This window comes from Cajanus cajan, chromosome 8, assembly GCF_000230855.2.
Source record: "Cajanus cajan strain Asha chromosome 8, NIPB_CcT2T_4, whole genome shotgun sequence".
Classification (NCBI taxonomy): domain Eukaryota; kingdom Viridiplantae; phylum Streptophyta; class Magnoliopsida; order Fabales; family Fabaceae; genus Cajanus; species Cajanus cajan.
The window spans coordinates 810,023-835,626 of NC_138524.1; the positions used below are offsets into that span (position 1 = coordinate 810,023).

General features: G+C 31.8%; 2 protein-coding genes and 1 long non-coding RNA gene across 4 annotated transcripts; 1 reads left to right on the forward strand and 2 right to left on the reverse strand.

The window, feature by feature from the left end:
* The first annotated feature begins 322 nt into the window (after positions 1-322).
* On the forward strand, positions 323-7,087 carry LOC109798865 (P-loop containing nucleoside triphosphate hydrolases superfamily protein). 2 transcript variants are annotated; one of them, XM_020359280.3, is made up of 16 exons: positions 325-592; positions 660-743; positions 859-932; positions 1,019-1,052; positions 1,481-1,539; positions 1,938-2,052; positions 2,293-2,330; positions 2,850-2,947; positions 3,138-3,193; positions 4,245-4,521; positions 4,636-4,748; positions 5,220-5,276; positions 5,492-5,557; positions 5,888-5,962; positions 6,420-6,501; positions 6,828-7,087. In XM_020359280.3, exons 1-15 carry the CDS (start codon positions 455-457, stop codon positions 6,468-6,470), a joined length of 1,335 nt encoding a protein of 444 aa, XP_020214869.1. In that variant the 5' UTR covers positions 325-454; the 3' UTR covers positions 6,471-6,501; positions 6,828-7,087. The 2 variants fall into 2 exon arrangements, with proteins under 2 accessions (XP_029127081.1, XP_020214869.1); XM_029271248.2 differs by lacking the exons at positions 6,420-6,501; positions 6,828-7,087 and adding an exon at positions 6,042-6,358 and having other exon boundaries at positions 323-592.
* Positions 7,088-7,838: 751 nt separating this feature from the next.
* Positions 7,839-10,308, reverse strand: LOC109798377 (NAD(P)-linked oxidoreductase superfamily protein). Its single transcript, XM_020358617.3, has 5 exons — positions 10,100-10,308; positions 9,622-9,797; positions 8,995-9,238; positions 8,639-8,818; positions 7,839-8,516 (listed from the first exon to the last, which is right to left on the reverse strand). The coding sequence occupies exons 1-5, from the start codon at positions 10,217-10,219 to the stop codon at positions 8,289-8,291; spliced, it is 948 nt and encodes a 315-aa protein (XP_020214206.1). The 5' UTR covers positions 10,220-10,308; the 3' UTR covers positions 7,839-8,288.
* Positions 10,309-22,964: 12,656 nt separating this feature from the next.
* Positions 22,965-24,565, reverse strand: LOC114915898 (uncharacterized). The gene is made up of 2 exons (XR_003804088.2): positions 23,355-24,565; positions 22,965-23,265 (listed from the first exon to the last, which is right to left on the reverse strand). It is a non-coding gene; the product is annotated as an uncharacterized LOC114915898 (long non-coding RNA).
* Positions 24,566-25,604: the final 1,039 nt, after the last annotated feature.

Consider the following 25,604-nt stretch of genomic DNA (forward strand, 5'->3'; position numbering starts at 1 on the left):
AGAAAGAGTGTTATTAACAATTCTCTTTTAAAAATTATTATTTCTGTAGTAAATAATAAATAAATAAAAAATCACCCACTCTCATGTACAAATTTATACTCAAATCTTATTATAATATTTTTTAACAACCACGTTCACTTAAAAACCTTAAAAAACAAATATAAATATAGAGATATACGAAAACCGAAATGTGTCTTTCCTGTAGCAGTAAGTTCTAAGTTGGATGTAAACCTGAAAAAGAAAGTGTAAAATTGTGGTGAATGGATAAGCATTAAAATCTTAAATAAAAATACATATAATTAAATTTAATTTAATATTGGTGTGAAGAGAAATAGTCGTGGAATTGTGTCCGTTTATTTTGTGAGTTTGGAAATGAAAAAAAGGTGTGAGAGAATGAATAGTTGATGGCATTGGAAGGTTGATTGAAGAACAGTGAGTGAATTGGATCGAATCGATGAAGAAGGAAAAGGAGAAGATTGTGAATGTAACAAGCCCTGTGAGTGGCGAAGACAGCGATGATAAGCAAAGCTCTTCCTTTCCCTCCGTCAGATTCTCTTCTCGCAACGGTTCCTCCAAATACGATTTCGTCAAGGTCTTCCAATTTCACCCTCTCTCTTTCTTCTCTCTTCCTTCTATTTCTTAACGCTTTCTTCCCGCAGGTCAAGGTTTGGTTGGGTGACAATGCCGACCACTACTACGTTCTCTCCAGATTCTTGCTCAGCAGAATGCTCACCGTAACCAAGGTATCGGACGCTGCTTTTCATCTTTCAATTCTCTTTCAATTTCTATGGATTGGACTTCATTTTCCCAAAATTAGTTACTGCATCGGATCATTTATTATTAGCTTGTTCCTTTCAGATTCCAAACCATGTAGCTATCAAAATTGCTCTTGAACTCAAGAAGCTGCTCATCGACAACAGCCTTCTCGATGTGTATGCTGTTTCGCTTCTCTCTCTCTGTTTTTGAATTAGTTTTACCAAAAAATTAATAAATAAATTATTGTGTTTCTGTGCTGCAGCTCTCAATCTGACTTGGAAGCCAACTTATTTAAGGTATGCCAAAGCCAAAATTTTGGTTTTATTTGTCCATCACACACAGTTAAAGTTTTCCTCCCTTTGGGTTCTTCTCTCTGTTTGTATGCTCTGTTGATACACACCACCTTGGGGAAATTTTGTGCGAACTTTCATCATTAGCTTTTTTTTGTTTGAACTAATGGTCAAGATTAAACTTTTGTGGACAAATATTACTTGAAGAATAAAATAGTGTACATCTATTTGCATGACATGTCTTTATTCCCCTTGCGTATTTACTTATACAGGAAACCTGTGTGTATAAAAAAATGTAGTCAATTGATTCTTTGTTTGGGACTGTCTCTTAATAGGAGGAAGTTGGATTTCATTATATATGTGCGGGAATTCCTCAAATTTCTAAATGCTGAGTTAACCTATAGAAATGTTCTAAGTGTGTGCCATATGTGCAGCTTATGGAGCGGCGGGGATATGGAGAAGAGTACATAAATCGTTACAAGATGATGACAAGGTAAGTATGCAATCTTTCTGGTTGAGACAATTTTTGTTCCTCCAAAACATGTAACTGTGTCAATATCTTATCCTCATTTTCTAACATAGACAAAATTCTGTTCTTATTTCCTTCCTTTCTTAAAAGATGATGATAAGATTAGCATGCATGCATGTATGTCATTTCTGTCTACATGTATATATGTATGCATAGACATTTCATCTTTATATATGTATGTATGTAAATATTTTCAAATTTGCATCTGTTTGAACAATATGTATATGTACATAAATGTTTGCAAATTGTGTCTAATTTTCCATATTCATGTTTCCTGGAAAAAAGAAATTACTTGAGGGGGGACACGTATTGTAGTAATATTGAGGCATTTTTCCATTTTCTTGCTTTCCCCATTTATCCAGATTTCACCATCAGAGAGTTCCGTTAGTAATCCTTGTCTGTGGAACTGCTTGTGTTGGGAAGTCTACTATTGCCACCCTGCTTGCACAGAGGCTAAATTTACCAAATGTATTACAGGTAGGCATTGAATACCTTTAATATAACTGCATCTTCTCACCACATACAATAAGGGCTCAATTAAGTGCAAGTTAACCAAAGTATCTCCAATTTGGTGTATCTAACAACCAAAGTGGATTCATATAGTCCTGGTTATCTATCTGGCACCTAATGGGAGTTGTCCCTTTATTTTATTTTGATAGTTTATATAGTATACAAAATTACAAATAATTTTGACATTTTTCTTGTTGATTCTGATAGACAGATATGGTTTATGAATTGTTGCGCACATCAACAGAGTATGTCCTGAACTTCTTTATTTCTTCCTAAAGCCGACTAGTATTTTTTTGATTGAAAGTTCTGTTTGTCTACACAGTTATTTATTCAACTGTTTTCATAAGGGACCATGCTAAGGCTACCTTTTGCCTAAAATTATTTACTTATGAAATCAAGCTCATGGATACACAAACACACTCAGCATTCATAATTTTATTACTGCATAGCAAAATCTATGTCTATTAATGCAATATTATGCTTGAATTCATATAGTATGGCTGAATTTTTAGTTTCTGTGTAAATTGATATATATTTTCATTTACGTGTTGATTTTTAATGCTATATTTCTCCATTTTTCCTTTGAATTTGTTCAGTACTGATGTTAGTAGGTGTCAGCATGAAAGAAATTGACAAATCTTAACTTTTATGCTGGCATGCTCATCTTTTGGCCTGTTGATTTTCATCTCTTTAATCACTGAAGTGATCAATAATTGCATATATTTATATATCAAATCTAAATGATTTTCTTGTTTATGATGTAGTGCACCATTGGCATCGACTCCTGTATGGGCCAGAGACTTTAGTTCGTCAGAGGAGTTAATAACTGAATTTTGCAGAGAATGCAGGGTTGTTCGTAAAGGTTTTCTCAGTTGTTTCTAGCTTGAGTTCTTTATCATTTTCTAAATTTAATTTGGTTTTCATCCATATAAGTAGTCCATTTTTTTATAGAATGCCATGGATATTTCATCCATATAAGTAGTCCATTTTTTTTTTAGAATGCCATGGATACTTGATTGTTTTTAAATGTTAAATTGGCAATTGATTTCTAGGTTTGGCTGGTGATCTGAAAAAGGCAATGAAAGATGGGAAGCCAATAATTATTGAGGTATGTATCAACATGTATTTAATGGAAGGTTCCTTGTATACCCTGTTTAACATCCTTGCAGTTTTTAGATTGGTCAATCAATTTTTGATTAGTTTATTTCATAAAATACTAACCATGAGTAGATGAACATTTCTCTGTTGATGACTACTTCCACAAAATCTCGAGATAATTATGATAAAAAAGCATTTGTAGTTTTATAGTGGACAACGTATTTTTTTCTCTTTTAAATACCATTACCTTTTAGGAAAACAATCAAAAATTGATCCAAAGTATAAGGGTCCCGTAAAGGCTGTCCCAGAGGAAAGTAGCTGTCTTACAGTGCAAGAATAAATGGTGTATTAAATTTTTCTTGCACTTTCAGTTTCATAGATTAACATATATGCAAAATTGGGTTTGGTTTGGTCGATGTAGAAATATATGTTATCCTGAAAGCTGCCAATTGGTTACTTACAGTATTAAATCTCCATATTTTCTCTCACCTCCCTGTTCTCTTCTTTCATGTTTCTTTATTTTTCTGTCCTGTAGTAGGGTTTGGTGGCTTAGTCTATACCCACTCAGTTCTAAATCTTAAAAAATTCAATATATTCTGACACTTATAAATTAGTTATTTACATTTTACAGTATTACACCACTCATCCTTTTACAGATGAAAACAAATACTTGATATGTGGATGGATCATAGAGAATTATTGTTATGGGTGTTTCTCTATTTTCGTCTTTCCTTTCCTTGTAGAGAGATATTTTGTTTTTCCCTTTTTCTGTACCTATTTCAATTTTTTATACTATTTTTTCTTTTATTGATAGAAATAAAACACACAATTTGAAACCTTTGTTTTCATACCTTAAATAATTGAAGATACTGTCAGATGAAATCAAATAATTAAAAAAAAAAATGATAATTTCATGTGACTTTGGTCTCCCATAAATATGTCCAATTATATTTTGTTGTAATAATTAGGTTTTTTTTTTTTTTTAATTTTATATCATGCAGTCAAAGTGTTTCTCTCAGTGAGCTCTCATTTTTTTTTTGTTTATGTGTTCATAATGACAGGGAATACATTTGGATCCTAGCATCTATTTAGTGGACGATGAGAATAAATCACCTTCTGGTGTACATTCAGAAAATAAAGTGATAAATCCAGCATCTGTGACAGTAGATGATAGTGCTACTATACAAGAAAAAAATATTCATGAGGGTAGCAGTGATGAGAATAATGGTGGCTCCAAGATTTTGAGCTCTAATGAAGGAGTATCTACTGACCAGGTTGATTCAGTATCAAATTCTATGGCATCCATGGGCCTCATTGAAAGCATCTCTGAACATAAAGGTTGGTCTGTTTTATTTGCCGTATTTTAGTGCTGATTACTTTATTACTAAGAGATAAGCAATAATATGAATGTTGGGCATTGTTTCAATTTTAAAAAATAAGTTTGCCTTGTAGGTGCTTCTCTTAGGGAACTGGAGACAGACAAACCTGCTATTAGTAAGGCGAAGTCGGGTCCCAAACCAATAATTGTGCCTATTGTTTTGAAGATGGCTGAATTTGATCATAAGGTTTTCTCTCATTCTCCATTGTTTTTGTGAAAGTGACAATTATGCGCATAAGTGTTTTTTGTTTTCACTTGTTGCACGTCTGACTTCAGGAACTTATTTGGTTGTCCAAGGTTACAGACAGGTCCTGTGTATCTCTAGGATGTTTGTGTTCCAATAGTGCATGAGGAACTTAATGCAGTCAATGAAAATAATAATACTGTTTATGGGTTGATACATGGATTTACAACAATTGTAATATTGACAATGACATGGAAAAGAAACAATAACTGTGGTCTCGGTGTTTTCTTAATTGTTGCCTTCTTCTGTCCTATGTCAATAGTAGTAGGATAGGTTGAATTTCTTGAAAACAACTTAGGTCAAGTGCACAAGTCTTGCTACATGCACAAGTCTTACTCAATCAAATTCCACCTTATATTTCAAAAAAAATCAAATAATCTAATGATACTCATCTTATTCATACCCTATTTGCAGGCGTTACTTGAGGAATGGATCACCTCTCGCACATTTAATGACAAATGTCCAGACCTGGTACAGTATTTTATCTTCTTGTAATACGATTTATACTGCATAAATAAGACTGAAACAGGAAAACACATTGAGACAACTAGGCTTGCCAATCCTGTTGTGAACAACCATCCAAGACACAAAAAAAAAAAAGAACCATAAGGAGTTCACATAAACTTGTATTAGATTGGGACTCAATCTGTCTCAACTCTTTCTGAATTTTGTTGTTCAATTTTCAGGATAATGAGAAGCTTGTAGCCAACTTGAAAACCATACAGGATTATCTGTGCTCATTCACGTCACAGGTATGCCCAAAACATATACTGTCATATTGATTATCGGAAATTTTAGTGGAAAATCCTTTTTTCTGGTATGTTGTTTGTTTTGATGATAACCAAGACAATTTTGGACATTTTTCCAATTCAAATTGTTCTATATCTACTTGTTCTATAGTTTTCTTTTTACCCTTTGTTTCCATGGTGAATTACTTCCATTTATTAACTAATGAATGTGAAACGATACAAATATTATTCACTGATTGTTGAATTACCTAAAGCCCTTATAAATTTAAGATTTGAATTTTTATCATCTGTGATTATTTTTCTTACTTAAATTTTTGCTATCTGATGTTACAGGGGTTGACTGTTGTCAATGTATCGGCAACAACATTTCCTCAAACATTGGATTGGCTGCATGGTTACCTTCTTCAGGTAAAATTTTTATAGATGCAATATTTGGATCTTAAGAGTATATTTATCTTCTACTACTCAATATTCAATATTGCTTTAGGATTGATGGGAGAAGTTTATTAGAAAAGAGAAAGAAGTGCAGAGAAAGAGAACGATGAGATATCCTCCTTAACCAAAATATTAAATAAATAGCATAATGACGTCATGAAAAGTGAAATGGTCATGTTTTGGAGTAATGAAACCTTTTAGACATTCTTATCATGGTAGCATGCATGCAAGGACTGAAAAGCTAGTGTGTTTAACTATTAATGCTCTACTAAAAATACATAGCATTTTTATTATTAAAATTCTTCTCTTGCAAATTGGAGTTGTCCAACTATAGGCTGATATTTTTACATGCTTCTTAGAGCGTTTTGTTGACATCATAAAATTAGTCATGTATTCCTTTTCTTCAGAAATGACTTTAAATTTCTTTCAGTGCATCGAGCAAGGTATTAAAGAAAATGTTACACAAGTAGTTGCAGCATAGCTCATGTAATGAATGATTCCAATTTTGACAGGTATGCAAATGACAGTCATTAAATTTTACTTCTGTTGTAGTCTTCTCCAAGGTCTTTGTGCACTATGAATATCATTGACCAAAGGGTCAACTGTTTAGAGTTTTTAGGTAGGCATGTATGACTGACGATACATTCTGTTGACTTTTTAATCAAAAGGTTATTGGGTATGCGAAACTGCGCCCCATATTATAAATTCAATTCTAGTTCCAACCCTGAATGAAGCATTCAGTTATATATCGGCCATTTATGAATTTTACCTTTTTTAATTAGACTATATTGGAGAATTATCTTTCCCATTTATTATAATTACCTCTCCAATTATTCAGAAATGGTTTCTAGATTCAACCTGACGTTGTAAATGGATGATGCTGGAGAATAAATTATCAAATCAAAAGGGAAGTACGAACATGTTCAAAACCATCTACTCAACTGATCGCCAGCCCAGTCAAGATCATGACTTTTGGGAAAAAAGAGATCAGCATGCCCGCTCAAACAGATGTTGTAATTATGGCATTATCTAAATTTGCTAATTGCTACTAAATTATTTGTATGATTATGTGTTTGGATGAAGAATTTTATGCTTCTATTCCATTGTGTTGTGAGTAGTATGCTAATAAAAATAATAGCATAGCTAGTTAATCTTAAATTACCCATCTAGGGGGCTCTGCCTTTTGTGCAGTATTTGATTTGCTTTGATGGCTTTTTACCTCTTGAAATTATTTATCCGAAATGAATATTTAGAGATGCCTAAAAGAAAAAATGATTATTACTATTATTTAACCGTTTGGCTGAAAAGTTCTATTACGACTTAGATGACGGGCTAATGGTGGAAGGTGGACAGATGCAAGAGAACTGGAGTGGTTGACCTTCGGCGGAAGAGGATTTCGGTTTTTGTTGAATAAAAAGAATCCTCCATCCAATGGAATGGGGAAAGTGAATGACAAAGGTAAGGAGAGAAGGAAATATGTTTCCAAACTAGTTTTTTTAAAAGAATGTTCTTGGGGGAATAAAACATGGAGTGTATAAATAAAAAAGTCATAAGTTGAAAGCGGAAATTATATTTTTGAAAAGTTATATTAGAAATCCGGAGTGTGTTACTCGTCTACTACACATCTCATTAAAAATACATTTTTAATTTCTTAAAGCATTTTTTCATAAAAAAAAAAAAAGTGATAAGCAAAACTCATAATTATATTATGTTACTCAACAAGAGAATACAAATTCTTTGGGTTATTTATTTATCTTGATCCGGTGATACCTATGTTAGAATACACGTCTGCATTTTACAACTTTAGTTAGCTGATTTCAAATATAATATCTATGTCTTGTAGTTTTTTTTTTTTTTTTTTTTGTGTGTGTGTGTGTGAATTGTTAGTAAATCTCAGTTAGATCAAAAATAAGAAAAATGTTGCTTATTTTTTAAAGTTGGTTTAAAAAGTTAAGTTTAACTATAATTCAAACACATAAATATTAATCATATATGATGTATTAGTTCATATTTAGGTGTTCCATGAGCACATAGTCAAAAGTTGGGCTTGGAGCCACACGCTTAAAATTTTAAATACGATGATGACAATTGCGGAGAAAGTGAGAGAAATATCATTCATAAGCAACATAAGTAAAATATAGTTACAGTAACTCGCAAAAGCAAGTTTAGTTGTACAAAATAGGTGTTTCTTTGTTTTTTTCTTTTTTTATGCTGTGATCATTCTAAATCATCACCATTTCTCAATTCTAAGGAATGAAGAATCTGGTCACCAAGACAAACATTACATTTGTCTTTGCATTCAAATTTCACCATCCCAAAGTTCCTCAATTGTTTTGTAGGGACTTGTGGTATCATTAACGTGAAACTCCCCCCTCATAATCTTCACTTCCTCCAATTTCTCAATCTCCAACATATCCTCATTATCAAGTCTCAGATCAAACGCTCCTATATTTTCCTTCATTCTTCCATGATTGAAACTTTTCACAATCATACTTGACCCCTTTGATAGTCCCCATTTCAATGCAACCTTCAAAAGCATAGTGAAAACCTATGTTAAATATTTTCATTCAACTAATGATAAAATTCAAATATCTGATATAATTTCACACCATTGCACCTAATAAACAAGGGTTTGGAGTTGAGTTTTACCTGTGCTGGAGTTGCTTTGTGTTTGAAGGCAATTGATCGAATGATTGGGTGATTAACCACTGCTGTTGATCCCCATGCATTCCCTGGCCCACCAAGTGGTGAATAAGCACTTACATGTATCTTGTGATCTCCACAAGTCTTTCTCAACCTTCCTTGCCTCCACATTGGATGCATTTCCACCTGTGTACCAATATTGGGTGTGTTAAATTATTGTAATGGTCAATCAAGTAAGTTGAACAAGATGTACGAGTGTTGAAAGTCTCTTGATACCAAGTTCGATTATCAATGAATAATAAACAAATTATTATAATGTGAATAAATAGTACTAATGCCCCTCAAGATTTAACTCTACTGACCTGATTTACAGCTGGAGGTGTAGAAGCATAATCCAATAGGCACTCAATCTTGTTGCTAGAGAAATTGCTAACTCCAATGCACCTACACAACCCCATTTCTAGGCATTTCTCCATCCCCGCCCATGTGGTTTCAAGGTCCAACTTTTCAAAGTCGTCTTCATTCGGTACAGGGTAGTCAACCCATGGCTTCAAACTCACAGGCCAGTGCACTAGGTACATGTCCAAGTACTCCATGCCCATATTCCTGTTTTGTATTCAATTAATGAAACGAATAAAATCAACATTAGATTTCCAACACGATTTGTCCCCATTCTTCAAAATTAAGTAATTAGCTGCAATATTAAGAAAGATTCTGTCACATATTTGTTTCCCATGTCCACTTGTGGGGCATGACAAGACAATATTCAGTCATTCTTGGCCACAAGTTAACTCCATTGTTTTTGTTATCCCATGAGATTTTGATTTTGGTAATTATGATACACCACATGCATTTTAGCTTATTTACTTTAGAAAAATCATGAAAAGCCAAGGGTTAAGATATGGTAGGGGTGTATCTGAAAATTTCCCTCAAGTTTGTTGGAAAGCCAAGGCATGCAATTCACATCTTCAAAGATTCTATTTGCTTACTCTAGAGTTTGCTTCAATGCAGAAACGGGATCATGGTGATCACTCCCCCACAGTTTGGATGTTAAGAAAATGTCTTCTCTCTCTATTTCTCCCACGCAAATTGCCTCATTTATGGCTTTGCCAACTGCTGGCTCAGAACCATATATTTTTGCTGAGTCAAAATGCCTATAACCCATCTGCATATATGTACATGCACGTGTATCAAATATCAACAATAAGCAAAGTTAAGAATTTAGAGTATGTTTAATTACAGGACTTTTGAGATTGGCTTTTTGTATTGAATGTAAAGAGTTTTTTCTAAATAAAGAAGTTCTTCTAAATTCGTATTTAAACAAGCTTAAAATATAGAAAGCCATGTAGCTTTTCCTTTCTATAATAGTAGTGCGCATAAGAGATAGTGAAATAGGGGACATAAAATTGTATAAAAGAAATCCCAATGCAAAAGGGTTTTAAGGCACTATATAAGTATGGTTAGTACCTCAAGGGCCTTGTGGACAGCAAGTTCTGTTGTCTTCCTATCATTTGGGAAGGAATAAGTGCCAAATCCAATACGAGGCAATGTAATGCCACAGTTCAAACGCACATGATTGCTCCTCATTCTGTCTGTTTCTGTGTCTGTGTTTTTCTAACTTTTGCCACAGTGCTAATATGTCTCCAACTTTGGCTATATATAGATTCTTGGAGTCAAGGTGTGCTAACTAGTTAGTTTATTGTTTAGGCTTGAAGCTTTTAGGAGCATCTAAATTAATTAGTCATATCTAATTAAAATATTGCATTTGATTGTGGAAGATATAACAGATGTTGAAGAGTTACAATCAATTATTGAGGAATGCAAATCAAAGCATGCGATCTTCCCTGTCTCTTGGGATTTTATTAAATGACCCAATCCATCATCCAAAAGCAAATTTAATAACTTTGTGCGTTAGTCCCTCACTGGAAGTTAATTCCACGCTATAATATTATCAATAATATTATAATACATAAGATATACTAACGTGGTGCATAGTCTCAAGGTCGGTCAGTGAGCTGGCACTTCAACCATTTTGATTATCATGAAAAAGGCCAAAGTCTTCTCCCTATATGTGATTTTAACAATAAAACCATTTAAATATATGATGTTGCAGCTTGTTGGTGCATGAAACTCAACTTTCTTCAACATTGGTTTTGTGGGCAACCATTATGTTGAATAACTAAACTATTTTTTGACATTCTAAATTGTCAAAGCATAGGATATTTTATTCACTCAACAAAGCCATCCACAGTTTTTTTGTCATAAAAAATACGTTTTTCTGTTATCTGTCACTTTCTAACTATTTTATATATAATCTCTTATAGAGTTGACATCGCTGACAAAATATAAAAGTGCATTAAGATTTATATATATATATGTTTCTGTTGCTTAGCATTATCTCAAGCATGCATACCTAAATGAAATACTTTGTTTCCGTTAACCTTGGTCTTGATTCTCTTGAAAGATAGTCAAGTCAGAAGTCTACAGTTTTTGGGTTGGCATAATATACTTTTCTTTATGTTTAATTAATGATTAAATGAATAATATTGAAATGTATACAGAAAATTAGAATGTACCAAAAAAAAAATGAATAATGTTGTAAATTTTAAATATTCAGTTAATGAATAAGAATGTTCATGCGTAACACAATCATGATATATAACGTATTGACCGGCAAAACGTGTCGGTTTATCACATTTTTTTTTAATTGTATTAAAACAAATTAATAATAAGTTTCTCTTATAGAGTTATATTTAAAATTAAGAGTTTAATGATGATACAACTAGAATAATTTTACATTATCAATCAATCAAATATTTATATTAATATGACATTTTATTTATTTATTATAAAAGTTAAAAATTTATTATTTATAGTAATTTATGATTAAATGATAATGTAAAATTGTTCTATATTTGTTAATATATCATACATTAGTAAAATACAGTTATATTTGTAATATCGGCAAAGAAAAGTTTAGTAGTATTTAAACAGAATTGTAGTTGGATATTAGTAAAATTATTTTACTTAACATTTTTTTCATGTGAAAATTATTGTAATAATTTTTTAATATAAGCTATCTTATTATAATTTATATTAATTATTTTAATATAATTATACTCGTGGGTCCTGTAATTTTTTTTTTAACTTTAAAATGCAATAAACAAAATGTAAAATTAGTTTATTTTGTTCCGTTTCGCTTATCAAACAATACTTACATTTTTTTGTTTTGAATTGAAATAATGCACATGTATTGCTCCATTTAGACTTCATGGTGAATTGGAACTACCAAAATAATCTAAATTTTTAACCAGAAACAAGGGTGGGGGAGGAAAATCATAGAAAGAGATAAAAGGTCCATTGAATTCCTTGTTTGTCAGTGTAAAAGGGGCCTATATTAAGTTCAAGTTTGAGTGGTACGTTGAAGTTGAAATTGAAATAGAATTTAGGTACACCGCCACAATAGGTGTTAAAATCATATCATGTGAGACCAAAGATTTTGTTGTTCCATGATGAATCTCACAAGTTTTCTTTTACTACCTTTCATTTTAATTTATAATAAGTCAACCTTTTTAATAATGATTTATCTGAGTCAACCTCTGCGTGGACATTTCTCTTCATAAATGTAACTTAAATGCATCATCACCTTCCATTGGTGGCAATGACCCACAACTGTACAATCTGGAAATATATTTGTGGTTTGAATAGAGAAGCTTCTATGTGGTTTGGGTTCTGATTGGAAATCTAAAATCTAAGTAGCTTTAGGAAAAGGAAAAGTAAAAAAACTTGATAGAAGTGGGTTTGACTTCATTGGTTAAGTACAAAAATTCAAATAAAGTATATGATAATAATTTGAAGGAAATAATGTTTGATAGTGTACGATATAAATGTACTTGAGTCGGTGCACCGTCACCACAAACCATGATGTTTTGATGATTCTTGGCACGTGAATTGGATATTTTCTCGTAATATGTTGTTAGGGTATGTATGTGACAAAGTGTCTAGCTTGTCAAATCCATTAGTAAAATCCTTATTCTTATTTGCATGATACCGTAAATCATTTTTTGATATTTGTCGAGCCAACATAATCGATCATGTGTAACTCTTGATTCCTCCTCGAATCGATTAACACAATGTATAGTTTCTCAATTTCAAGATTTCATCGATCAAGGACAGCTGTTAAAAATTTGTTGAATTGATATATGGTTTGATAGTGATCACATAAATAACACTGTATCTACGTTTAGACGATTTCTCCGAATAATGCTTTTCATTGTGAAAAAATTGTTGAATTGGTTATAACTTGGGCTTTGATTCTTTGAACTATCTATGTTTTGAATTTCGTGGCTGTTTTTTAACGTTGTCTCGACGTCTGCATGCAAATAAATGTTAATCAAATTTCCTAAAGAGTATTTTGAATATATTACAAATTAATTTTTCTAAAAAATATTTTACATGTTTTCAAAAATAAAATCCTTAAAAGTGATTTAAATGTGTTTCGGAAATTTAGCTATGTTATTAGTATATAAAAAGATTTTAACTAAATTCTACTTTTGATTTTTTTTTAATATTTTTATTAATATGGAATTTTGTTTCTCTATTTTAAAATATAGTCATTTAATTTTTCTAATTTTTAAAGTATGAAATTTTAGTTCTCTTGCAAATTGACATTTACTAGTCATTAAATTTTAATGTTTACTCATATTTGAATAATATGATATTTTAGTAACATGATATTTAAAAATATAAAAAATTAAAAAAAAATAAATAAATTTTTATTAATAAAATAAATATTAATCACTCGTAAAAATAGATATAAATACAAGTCTTTTACGTGTTATTTTTAATTTTTATCACTATACATCACATCACTAAATATTACATTACTTAAATGATAAAAAATCATTAAAAAACATAAAAATTATACTTAAATGATATAAAAAAATCATAAAAAAAACATAAAAATTAACAATCAATAAATATAAATTGGATGAAAAAATCAAAATTGTCTATTTTAAAAAATAGGAGACTAAATGTTTATATTTTAGAATAGAAATATCAAAATTCTAGATCGACAAAAATAGAGGACTAAAAGTATAATTAAGTCAAAAATAAATTTAATATAAAATTTATAAATAATTTTTTTAAGCGCTATTAACGACATTTCTATTTTCTAGCTATAGCTAGAATGGATTTTGAAGTGAGGGCCGAAAAAAGGAGGAACGGATTTGCTCTTAATAGGACACAGTTTTGAGCCCACAATTATGATGTTTAAATGGGCCCATTGATTTGACCAAATCAAATAATGGGCCAAAAGTGAAAAGAGGTTTCTTTAGGTTTATGATATATATACCTCATTTTTTCTATAAGTACATCTCTTTTTAAAAAAAATAATTGAAATTTTAAAATATTTTTTATTTTTTATTTTAAATTTTTTAATTTTACGTCCACAACATTTAATTTAGTATTTTTTTATCACACATCTTTCCTCTTTTTTTAATTTTTACATGCACTCCCTTATTTTTCTTTCACTCCACCTATTTTGATAACATGTGAAAATTGAAATAGGAAAAAAAGTGTGTGAATAAGAAGAAGAAAGTAGCAAACTAAAAGTTGAAAATGTAAAATTAAATTTTTTTTAAAAAATTATAATATTTTATATTTTTTTTTGTTTTAAAAGGAGGTATACTTATAAAAAAAAAGGAGGTGTATATATCATCAGCCTTCTTTAGGTTGTTTTTAGTTTAGCCCCTGCCTTATCTCCAACCTTTCCGACCAGGCTGTAGATAAACATTTTTGTTTGAATATTGAAAAAAGATAAATGTTTGTTTTATATTATTAAAATTAAAATTTATAATAAATAAATATTTTCAGTATATAAATTATATTAATATAATATGCTATAATTTACAACAAATAAATATGTTTAATTTACTCATAATCCTTTATTCAATATGCCCTTTTCTGTGTAATATTTGTTAATAAAAAATAACTTCATCCAATGCAGTTTAACATTCAAAATGATAAATTCTCTTATATTTATAATTGGGAAGAATTTATTTATATATAATAAGAGTTGTTACAATCAATGCCTGTTTAAAAGAAGCGTACACCAAAACCTACTCTTCTCAAATCGCTAAGTGGTAATTCTACTTTAGCCACAGTGTGCTGCAAGTGTATAAACAAAGCGTAATATTAACGTTTAAGTTTGATGTTATCTTATATATTCTGAGAGAAATTGCATGAAGTAAACGGAACAAACAATGACATGTCTTATGTCTTTTTAATTATTATTATTATTATTATATACTCTCCATGCATTCTCACAAATACAACACATATATGTAGATATATCAGAGATAATTGTGACAACGTGGAGCATCTCTTGCTGTTGCTTTGTTCACTTCCATATCTAAAGTCATTCTTCCCTTCTTACATGCAAGAAGTCTCCTACTCCGTCCACCCCAAACTACAAAGTTACACACACATATCATATATCATATATCATATATCATAATATAGCAACCAATTCTTATTTCCATTAATTTCTACATACATATAAGAAAACAAACACAAGGAGGGAAGAGTGGTTCACTTACCTTCATTAGGTTCATGAGCTTTGGCAGAAAAACTCAACAAACAAACAAAGAGAATAACCCAAATAAGGGAACACCTCTTGCTTTTGGAACCCATTACTCTAGCTACCACATCACAATCCACTCCACGCATGCATGCTACCTTTATAATCAAAAAATCGCTGCTTATTGCTTACTTTTCATCTATTTTATTTAATTGGCATGGAGTTTGACTTTGCTTATATGTCATTTTTCTTATGTAGAACAATTTTTTTTAATTATATTATTAGTTAATTTTATTGATAGTATTTATGATCATCTTTAATAGAATTGTGTACATTATTATTCTCGGATGATTCCGCGTATACCGAGTCAATGGGTGCGAAAAAAGAGAAGCAGAGTGTTGTCCATTAAAATGTCCATTGTTATTCGTGTTGTCTTCATGCAATATAAAATATATATGAAACTAAGTACGTGTTAACGTATTTTACGACCTACTTGATTTAATAAAATAGTATATAACATCTTCATGCCATAAGATTAAAAAATTGTTAATCAGTTGTACGCGGGTATTGAAAGATTTGAAACTTTATCATTAGTGAAAGGAAAAATAGTTGAATTTTCACCAGTTCTTCATTTAGAAAAAGTCAAGTTCCAGCATAATCAAAGATTCGTATTATTTATTTAATAAATAAAATATACGTAAACATCATTTAGTGATATATACAAAAGCTAAAGATCTAAATAAGTTTTCTCCAAAAGTTAATGCATATTAACTTATTTTGAGAATTTTCTCGTATAATTTAATTTTGTAGAAAATAAATTTTGATTTGTAAAAGATAATTTTAATTTATAAAAAATTATTTTGATTTTTTTTATTTTCTTTCATTCGGAGTATTTATGAAAAAAAATTTATACCATAATAAATTTTATGTTTGTTAAATTCAAAATCATGATCAACCAGTTTATTTCCAATCCTTCAAATATGCAAAAGTGTGTCACTAATGATATTTTTTGAGTAAGAGAAATGGTTAATGTACCGAGAGGACCCTATCGGTCACGTGGACCAACACGTGTCGTTCTGTCAGACACCCATGCGAACTGAACCATTCCTAAAACCTTGATGATAGCATCGGTTCGGCCTACAGCCGAAGGCTGAGAATAGTCTACTAGCACATATCGGCTCGGTTTAAGGCCGATGCAAACAACATGATGCATCTCCATACACTACCTATCGGCTCGGCCAAACGCCGAGTAAGTAAGGTAACTGAGTAAGCGTTTGTCGGTCCGGTCAACAGCCGAAGACGTGCATTTTCCCAAGCCTCTTCCTGTCGGCTCGACAATGCACCGAAAGGTTAAACGGATTATAGTACAAATCACAGTTAACAAGGATAAGTGCATGATTAAGACATGATTAACTGATTAGCATCTTATTACCTAATTTGGTAAGTGTCAGAAAAGGCCCACCATGTTCAAGCCCATGTCAGGTATTATAAATAGGTCACACGTAACGAGGTACGTCACTGTTCATTCTTTACCCTAGAAAATCGTGTTTGTCCTGACTTGAGCATCGGAGTGCCTTTTGCAGGTACCTCCCCCCTCTGAAGTGTCCACCAGAAGTATTCGTTCGGCCCTTCACCACCTAGAAGACTACGAGTATACCCTCAGACATGTACATTTTTGCGCCCACCGTGGGGCCGAACCGATAGCTGTGAAGAGACTTTTTGAAGACATTATGGCAAAGACAAGAAGAACTAACCTTGAAGACCATCAGTCCGAAGATGAGCACCCGTCCGGGGCAGACAATGCCGAGACGGTAAAGGAGACAAACTTGACCGACATGGTGCGCCAAATGAAGGAAGACATGGCCGCCATGAAACAGCAACGGGAGAGAGATGCTGCTAAGATGGCTGCGTTGCGAGAGGAGAATGCTGCCCTCAAAAATCAGTACCGGGATCCCACATGGAAACTCTCTGAGACGACCCACACTCAGGGGTCGTTCCATTCGCACGGCCATCACACCTTTATCCCTCACACTTCTGTTGCTGCCCCAGCTGTCCATGCTTCGGTCAACCGGCCGATACAACCGATGCCGACCGGAGCACACCGACACCCCTTTACCCCAAACATCATGCAGTCTGCACTTCTTGACCATTGGAAGTCCTTACCCCTAGACAAGTATGATGGTACCACCGACCTAGATGAGCACGTCGATGTGTTCTTAACTCAAGTTACTCTAAGCACTACTGATGATGTCGTCTTGTGCTGAATCTTCCCAACATCATTAAAAGGACGAGCACTGAGTTGGTTTACCCGGCTTCCTGCTAATTCGGTTGACTCGTTCAACACGTTAGCATCCCAGTTCACCATTCAGTTCGCTACAAGCCGGCCTCACCAGTTGACCTCTTTGGCACTAGTTAGCATCCGTTAGGAGAAAAAGGAGTCCCTTCGGGCGTTCATGAGCCGATTCAACAAAGCGGCCCTTGAAATCCGAGACCTGAACCCTGCTGTGGCTCTGCACCACCTCACCACCGCCTTGAAACTGGGGCCTTTCGCCAACAGCATTTGTAAGAAACCCCCTACTGACATGGATGACTTGCGTCGGCGAGCCGACAAATACATGTAGATGGAAGAATTGGCTGAGTTCCGGAACCAAGCCCGAGCGGAGGTGTCGGCAAAATCTGACAAATCGGCTGAGACTAATTTCCGGAGTCGTCCGAAAGAGCTGATTCCTCGCGAGAAGCCTCCTCGCGGGCCGAGATACTCACAATATACGCCACTCAATACAAGAAGATCGGCCGTCCTAGAGCAAGCACTTGCCTCAGAGGTGCTAGCAGTCCCAAAGCGAGCTTCGACCCCTCCCAGGGCTAATACAACAAAGTCTTGCAGATACCATCGTAATCGGGGGCATTCCACAAAGGAATGCGCGGCTTTGAAAGACAAAATTGAAGACTTAATCAAGCAGGGGCAACTACAAGGCTTCATAGACCGTCCGACCTCATCCCGACACGTCGACCGGTCTCAGCGGCATGATCAGCCTGATCAGAGGAGAGCGGGAACACACTCATACAGGGAACGTAGCCGGTCGAGAGATAGGCGAGAGGAAGAGCCATCGGCGCAACCTCGACGAGTCATCAACACCATAGCCGGTGGATTCGCTGGCGGGGGCTCATCCTCATCGGCCCAACGGAGACACCTGCGAGCCGTTCGGCACGTGCATGCAGTAGAAACAACTCGTCGCCGCCTTCCCACCATCACTTTCACCGAGGCCGACTTTAAAGGCATCGACCCGAACCAAGATGATCCGATGGTAATCAGTGTTGAAATTCACAACGGTATTGTGCGTAAAACGTTGGTTGATCAGGGAAGTTCAGCCGACATCCTGTATTGGAACACGTTCAAGCAGTTGGGTATCCCAGAATCCGAGCTAGTTCCTTATGATGAACCTCTGGTTGGGTTCTCAGGCGAACGAGTCAAGACAAAGGGATATATCAAGCTGTCAACCCGGTTTGGGTTTGAAGGAGCCGAATATCGTGACATCTCGGTCAAATATGTGGTAGTTCATGCCAGCACATCTTATAATATTCTGCTCGGCCGGCCCTCCCTGAATCAGCTTGGGGCGGTTGTGTCCACCCCTCATTTAGCCATGAAGTTCCCGGCCGAGTCAAAACGAGTCATCACGGTCCATGCTGATCAGAAGACTGCGCGAGAATGCTACTTTGCCAGCTTGCGATTACCAAGGGTGAAGGACGAAGCGCCTAAGGAGCTGAGAGGCGTTCACTCGGTGTCACAGCATTCGGCCATGGACCTCGACCCCCGAATCGATCAGGAAGAGAGGGTAGAACCCATTGAAGATAAGCAATCGGTTCAAGTGGGAATGCTGGAATCCCAAGTTACTTACATAGGTTCTAATTTATATGAACATGAACGATTGATTATCAGCCAAGTGATCCTCGAGAACAATGATTTATTTGCTTGGCATCCATCCGACATGCCTGGAATCGATCCTAATTTCCTCTGCCACAAATTATCAATAAGCAAGGAAGCAAGGCCGATTGCTCAACGGCGCCGGAAAGCCGGAGAGGAAAGGAAGGCAGCAATTGAGGCCGAGGTCGGCAAGCTATTAGATGCTCGGTTCATCCAAGAGGTGCATTATACAACCTGGCTGGCCAATGTAGTCATGGTAAAGAAGTCGAATGGGAAGTGGCGCATGTGTACCGACTACACCAACTTAAACAAAGCTTGCCCGAAGGACGCCTACCCCCTACCAAATATTGATCGGCTTGTGGATGGGGTATCTGGTCACAAATTTTTGTCTTTTCTGGATGCGTACTCCGGATACAATCAAATCCGTATGCACCCCCAAGACGAAGAGAAAACTGTGTTCATCACCGAAACGGCCAACTACTATTACCGAGTGATGCCTTTCGGATTGAAAAACGCTGGAGCCACCTATCAGCGACTGATGAACAAAATTTTCAGTAACCATATTGGCCGAAGTATGGAGGTGTACGTCAATGACATGGTGGTAAAGTCAAGCGACGTATCTGCACATGCACAAGACTTGACCGAGGTGTTCCAGGCGCTTCGGCACCACCAAATGAGGCTCAACCCCGAGAAGTGTATGTTCGGGGACTCAGGCGGCACAATATATTTTCTGACATATATTTTCTTTTGAATATATTTTATTATATTGTTAGTCAAAATTTATTGACAATTACAAATTTATGTAACTTGTAGTTTTTGTTTAATGAGTCATTCTCCCGATTGATAGTGTATTTTTATTTTATTGATAATCCAAAGTGTTTTGAAAGGATTGTACATGGGTTATACAAATATAATAGTTGAATTTGATTTCATGCTAGTCGTAAATTAAGCTTCTTCAGCACATGCATGCAAAACCTTAGTGAAGGATAAATTTGCACATTCATGCAACTGAAAGCATGTATTTCACGAATCCAACCAAGTAGGTGACCTTTTAATTAAAGAGGAATTACATTTCGTTTTATTTATTGTAATTATTTTGTTATGTCTCCTTTTATTTCTTTTGTCATTTTGTCTGGTGATTATATGACTCATTTCTCTAGTGGGTATTAAAGTTTATAGTTGGAACTTTCTTTTGTGAGTGGGGCTTTTGAACCCTTCTTTTTACAATAAATTAAATCCTTAGATTTTGACTTCATCATTTTGACAATTTCAACTTCATTTTTTTTAATTTATGTGTACAGCATAAATTTGACTAAATTACATGGTAAGCACGTGATGTCTAAGAAAAATCATTTCATATTATTAATAGGTTTCATGCAGAGTTAATTTAACATTTTTAGCTGGTAATTTTTCGATTTAAACATCGAGTTTCTTTTGAAACTCACTATTTAAATGGAAAAAAAAATATTGTTTTTTTCATTTAAATATTAATAGGTAACTCTAATGAAGTAAGTTGAAAATTATAATCCACACCATTTTGTGACGAGTTGCCGAGTTGGCCCGGAAAAATTAAGTGGCGTTGAACTTTGTAGGTTAACTGGCTAAAAAACTAATATGATGTTTTTTTAAAAAATTGAATGGGCCAAAATGTTGATCTTTAAATGGGCTAATAGTGTGGACCAAAACAGAGAATGGCCCAAAAGTGAAAAGAGATTTCTTTTATTTAGTATTATTTTAACTATTATTTTTAAAATATGTTTAAATGTAGATATACACTTTTGTTTGAATATTGAATATTATAATTGTGAATTTTTATATAATCAAAATAAATAAATATTTTATATGAATTATATTATTATAAATATGATAAGTTACAATAAATAAACATTTTTAATTTATAATAAATTTTTAATTATTTTATATTTTTAAAATATTGTAAAAAATTATTTTAGGGATAAAAATAAAATAAAACTTATTGAAAAAGATAAGTGATTAAGAGTATCAACTATATAAACATTATTAAAGGATAATTTAAATGTTTATATATTATTATTTTGACATGACATATAACTCTCTATTACTTACTCTGTTCTAAAAAAAAATATTTAATTTCTTAAATTTTTTTTTTTAAAATGCAACATACATTTTCCCTTAATTCATGAGAGAATTTTTATGTGACTCCAAAAAAGAAAATACTTTCTTTTTTATTTTTTCTCTCAAATTGTGAAAATTTAGTATTTTCATCATATTTTTTCTCTCTCAAATTTTATTTATTTACACCCAAAAAAGAATGGGATCAAGGACGTATTTCAAAAGATTGTTTTCTTAAAATTTCTTAAAAAATATTTTGAAAAATTGAAAATTGTCCAAACAAATTAAATATCGATATTCTTCTACTTTGAAAATTTTTTAAAAAAAAAATACAATAGGAGAGTTAAGAGAGTGAACAAATATTTGAATTTTATTCAATCTCTTGAATCATGTTATATTGAAATGCTTGAATATACTCTACACCACACACTTCTATATTAAGTAAAATTTAACGTGGGTCTTCGATCTTGATGGTCTATTTTCTATTTGGTGGGTGTAATTCCAAAATTAATAGGATTTATGTTGTTTTTAAAATGCGCTTAACGTAAGTGTATTTTATTATAGTAATAATAACGTGTAAAGTTTAAATATCAAATTCTAAGGAATAAATTTAAACAGTTACTAATCTAGTCTTGATTTTTAACGATTTGAAGAAATAGAATTTGATTGGAAAGAATAATGATTTAAAAATTAAGGATTAAATACTAGATTTTTTTTATTAAAATAAAAAATATGAGAGTTATGACTTATTATTTTTTATTCCCAAAAAATAAAAATATGTATTTAGGAGTACTTTAAGGAAAGTACAACTCTACATATTGATAAACAAAATCATACTTTGTAATATAATCGTACATCTCACAAGTACAATTATACATATCTTCAACTTTTACAAATGTTACATTTTATCCCTTAATTACAATGACTTCATTCTTTTTTTTTTTTTTTTTTTTATTACACACTTGATAAAAGAAGTGAATTATTGTCAAAAACTTAATATTGAATTAAGAAAATTAATAATAAATATCAAGTTATTACATAACATTTTCACAGTTTGATAACATATTATAAAAAAAGTTTTTCTAACTATTAATCAGTTTTGTGTATATATATTTAAATGTGAAAAGCAAATCACTTTTATTATCTTGTCACTTTAATAAAATAGATCTAATGTATTTAATAGATTTGAGTTGTCTTTCGAATCTTCTAATATTTTGTATTTAATAATTTTAAATAATTTGTTAATAATGAAATCTTTTGATTTAATAAATAATAATTTATCTAGTATGATATTGCATCTATATTGATATTATTTATCTATAAATATATATTATAAATTATGATTTAATAATACTTGTATACTTTTTTTTTAAAATTTTATGATCTAATTAATACATTTAATATTAAAATTAGTATATTATGCTAATAAATTGAGTTGATCTAATCTTATGGAATATTGAGCGAGTCAAGTACAAATTTTCAAAGTTAAATATTTAGATATATAAGCAATCTTAGTCCCACCAAACACCCTTACATACTTAAAAGGGAGTGTACACCAAAAGGAGCCACTAAAATCGTGCTAACGGTGAAGTGTTAAGATAAGATAATATTAGGATAATCGTAAGTTTGAATTTTTTCATTAATTAATACCGACTAATTAAAAAAAAAAAGTGTACACCATTAATCGAATCTCCTTTAAATCGCAAATTCGTAGTAACCTTCTACTTGGGACATAGCTGTGTAAATTTGATCTTATATTGAAATTATTCTTAGAGAAATTAAGAAAAATTGCATGAACTAAACATAAAACCAGTTTCATTTCATATGTGATTATTATTTGTATATATACTTGATCCTGAGAATTAGAAGACATGCATGCATATATTAGAGATGAGATCAGAGATAATTGTGGCAACGTGGATCATCTTTTGGTTCACTCCTGCGAAATGGACCCACGCCGGAGGAAGTCATTCTTCTCTTACATGGTGGACGCTGTTCAAGCACTCTCGCTCCACCCCTTCTTTCATCTGAATTCTGAAACTACTCACAAATATTATATATATAAACACTTTTTTTTCCATTCATATAAGAAAACAAACTCAAGGATATGGAAAGAGTCGTTCACTTACCATGATTAGGTTCATAAGCTTTGGCAGAAAAACTCAACAAACAAACTAAGAGAAACACAAAAATAAACGATGAGCACCTCTTACTCTTAGAAGCCATCACTCTAGCTAGCACAAAACACAATCTACTCCACGCATGTATGCTTCTTTTTATAATCCAAAAATCACTCGTTATTGCATACTTTTCAACTATTTTATTTAATCTATATTTGGTTCTGTCGTTAACTTTGCAGACTAGTTTAGCTTATGTCTATCATTTTTCGTTTCTTATATAATGGTATAAAGTACTCTAATAATTTAATCTTATAAAATTAATTTCAACTAGTGAGTTTACTAATATATTTTATTTATTATATTCTATAAAATAGGATTGAGAGTCGACAGATTCAATATTAACGGTGTGTAAGATGAAGTGGTCCTCATTTATCTTGTTGCCTTATTTTTAATTCAATGTGATATTTAGGTTTTTGCAAATATTCTTGTGTCAATGCAAGTGCAGGGAAATTTAGTTGTGTACATTATTATTCTTGGATGATTCCGCGTTAAACTGAGTCAATGGGTGGCATATAAATGAGAACTACTACAATGTAGTCAATTAAAATAGCCATTGTTATTAGGGTTTTGTTCATGCAATATAAAATATATGTATGAAATTAAACAAATCCTGCGTGAAAGCTGTGTACGCCGTAGGTCATAATAACATATATAATAACTTCACGTGATAACGAAATTTGTTGAATCTTTGAAAAGAAAAAGAATTCAATTCATCGGTTCTTCATTCAGAAAAAGTCAAATATTCCAGCATAATTAGGATTTATAGCTTATTTAATAAGCTTTACGTAAATTAGACATAATTAATGTTATATGCAAATGTTAAAAGAAATAAGATTTGTAGACAAGTTAAATATAAATTAATTTATAAAAGTTCTCTTATATTAATTTTTTTTAAAAATTAATTTATTAAATTATAGAGAAACTAATTTTAATTTATGAAAAAATTATTATATATTAGTTATTTTCTTAAAAATACATATGAAGAGATTTATACTATAAGAATTTTTATTCTTGTTAAATTCAAATTTTCATCAACCAGATCATTTTCCAACCGTCGAAATTTGTCATAATAATATATATATTTTTTAGTAAAAGAACTGTTTATAATATATTCTCTGATATACTTTTTCAAATACACTTTCTTAACATTGATTAAAATTTTATTGAAAATAATTTTAATTTTTTAAAATTTAATAAATCTCTTATAATTTTGTAATTTTCAATAGATCGCAAACAATGATAAAACATATAGCTAGCTAACACCTATGTTTGAATAAAGAAGAATAAAAAGTTTAAAAAAATCATTAAAAGGTGTAAGAATGCATTTCATTAAATACTTTCTACTTATTTATTGATTTTTTTTACTATTGTCGTGAAGACACTTGTTAGCAAGATTTAGTAAATGACAAATGCATTGAGAAAATGTTTTAAAATAAAGTTAATTCAATTTCATGTTAACCCATAATTATTTGAAGTTTATAACTAACTCCTTCGAGATTCTGTCTCTTGTCCGTCGGATATATATCTCACCTTACGTTGGCATGGCATTGTCTTTATTAAGCAGTAGTAGTTTATTTCTTATTATCTTTTTTGTTTTATATCTTTTATGATGTATAAAGAAAATAATTATTTTAATATTTATATTTGAAAAATATAAATTTGTACAAATAAGATTTAACGTAATAAATAAAGAGAAAAAAGTATTCATTCTCTTAACCTTTATTCTTTTCATATATTCTAAATTTTAATTTTTATTTAATTGGTCCTTAAATCTTATCTCATTAATAAATAGGTATCATAAAATTTAATTTATTTTAATTGATCTTTTGAATTTCACCGTTTCTGTTAATAAATACTTTGAACTTTAATTTCATGCTAATTGTTTTTTAAAATTTATCAATGTTTTTTTTTACAAGTAGTTCTTTGACTTCTTTCTATCAAATTAGAGTTTAATTATTTATACCAAACTCAATCATTTATTAAAATTTTTCTTCTTTTGTCACAATTTATTTTTCATATATTTAAATATAATAAAAATATTAATTTAGAAAATAAAAACCAAAATTATTTATTTAATTCTAAATATTTGTTCAAAAAAGTGATTTATAAATTAAAAATAAAATTAATAAATGATAAAATAAATAAGTGGTTGAGATTTATGCTTTATTAGTAGTTTAATCCCGATTTCATATAAGAGAC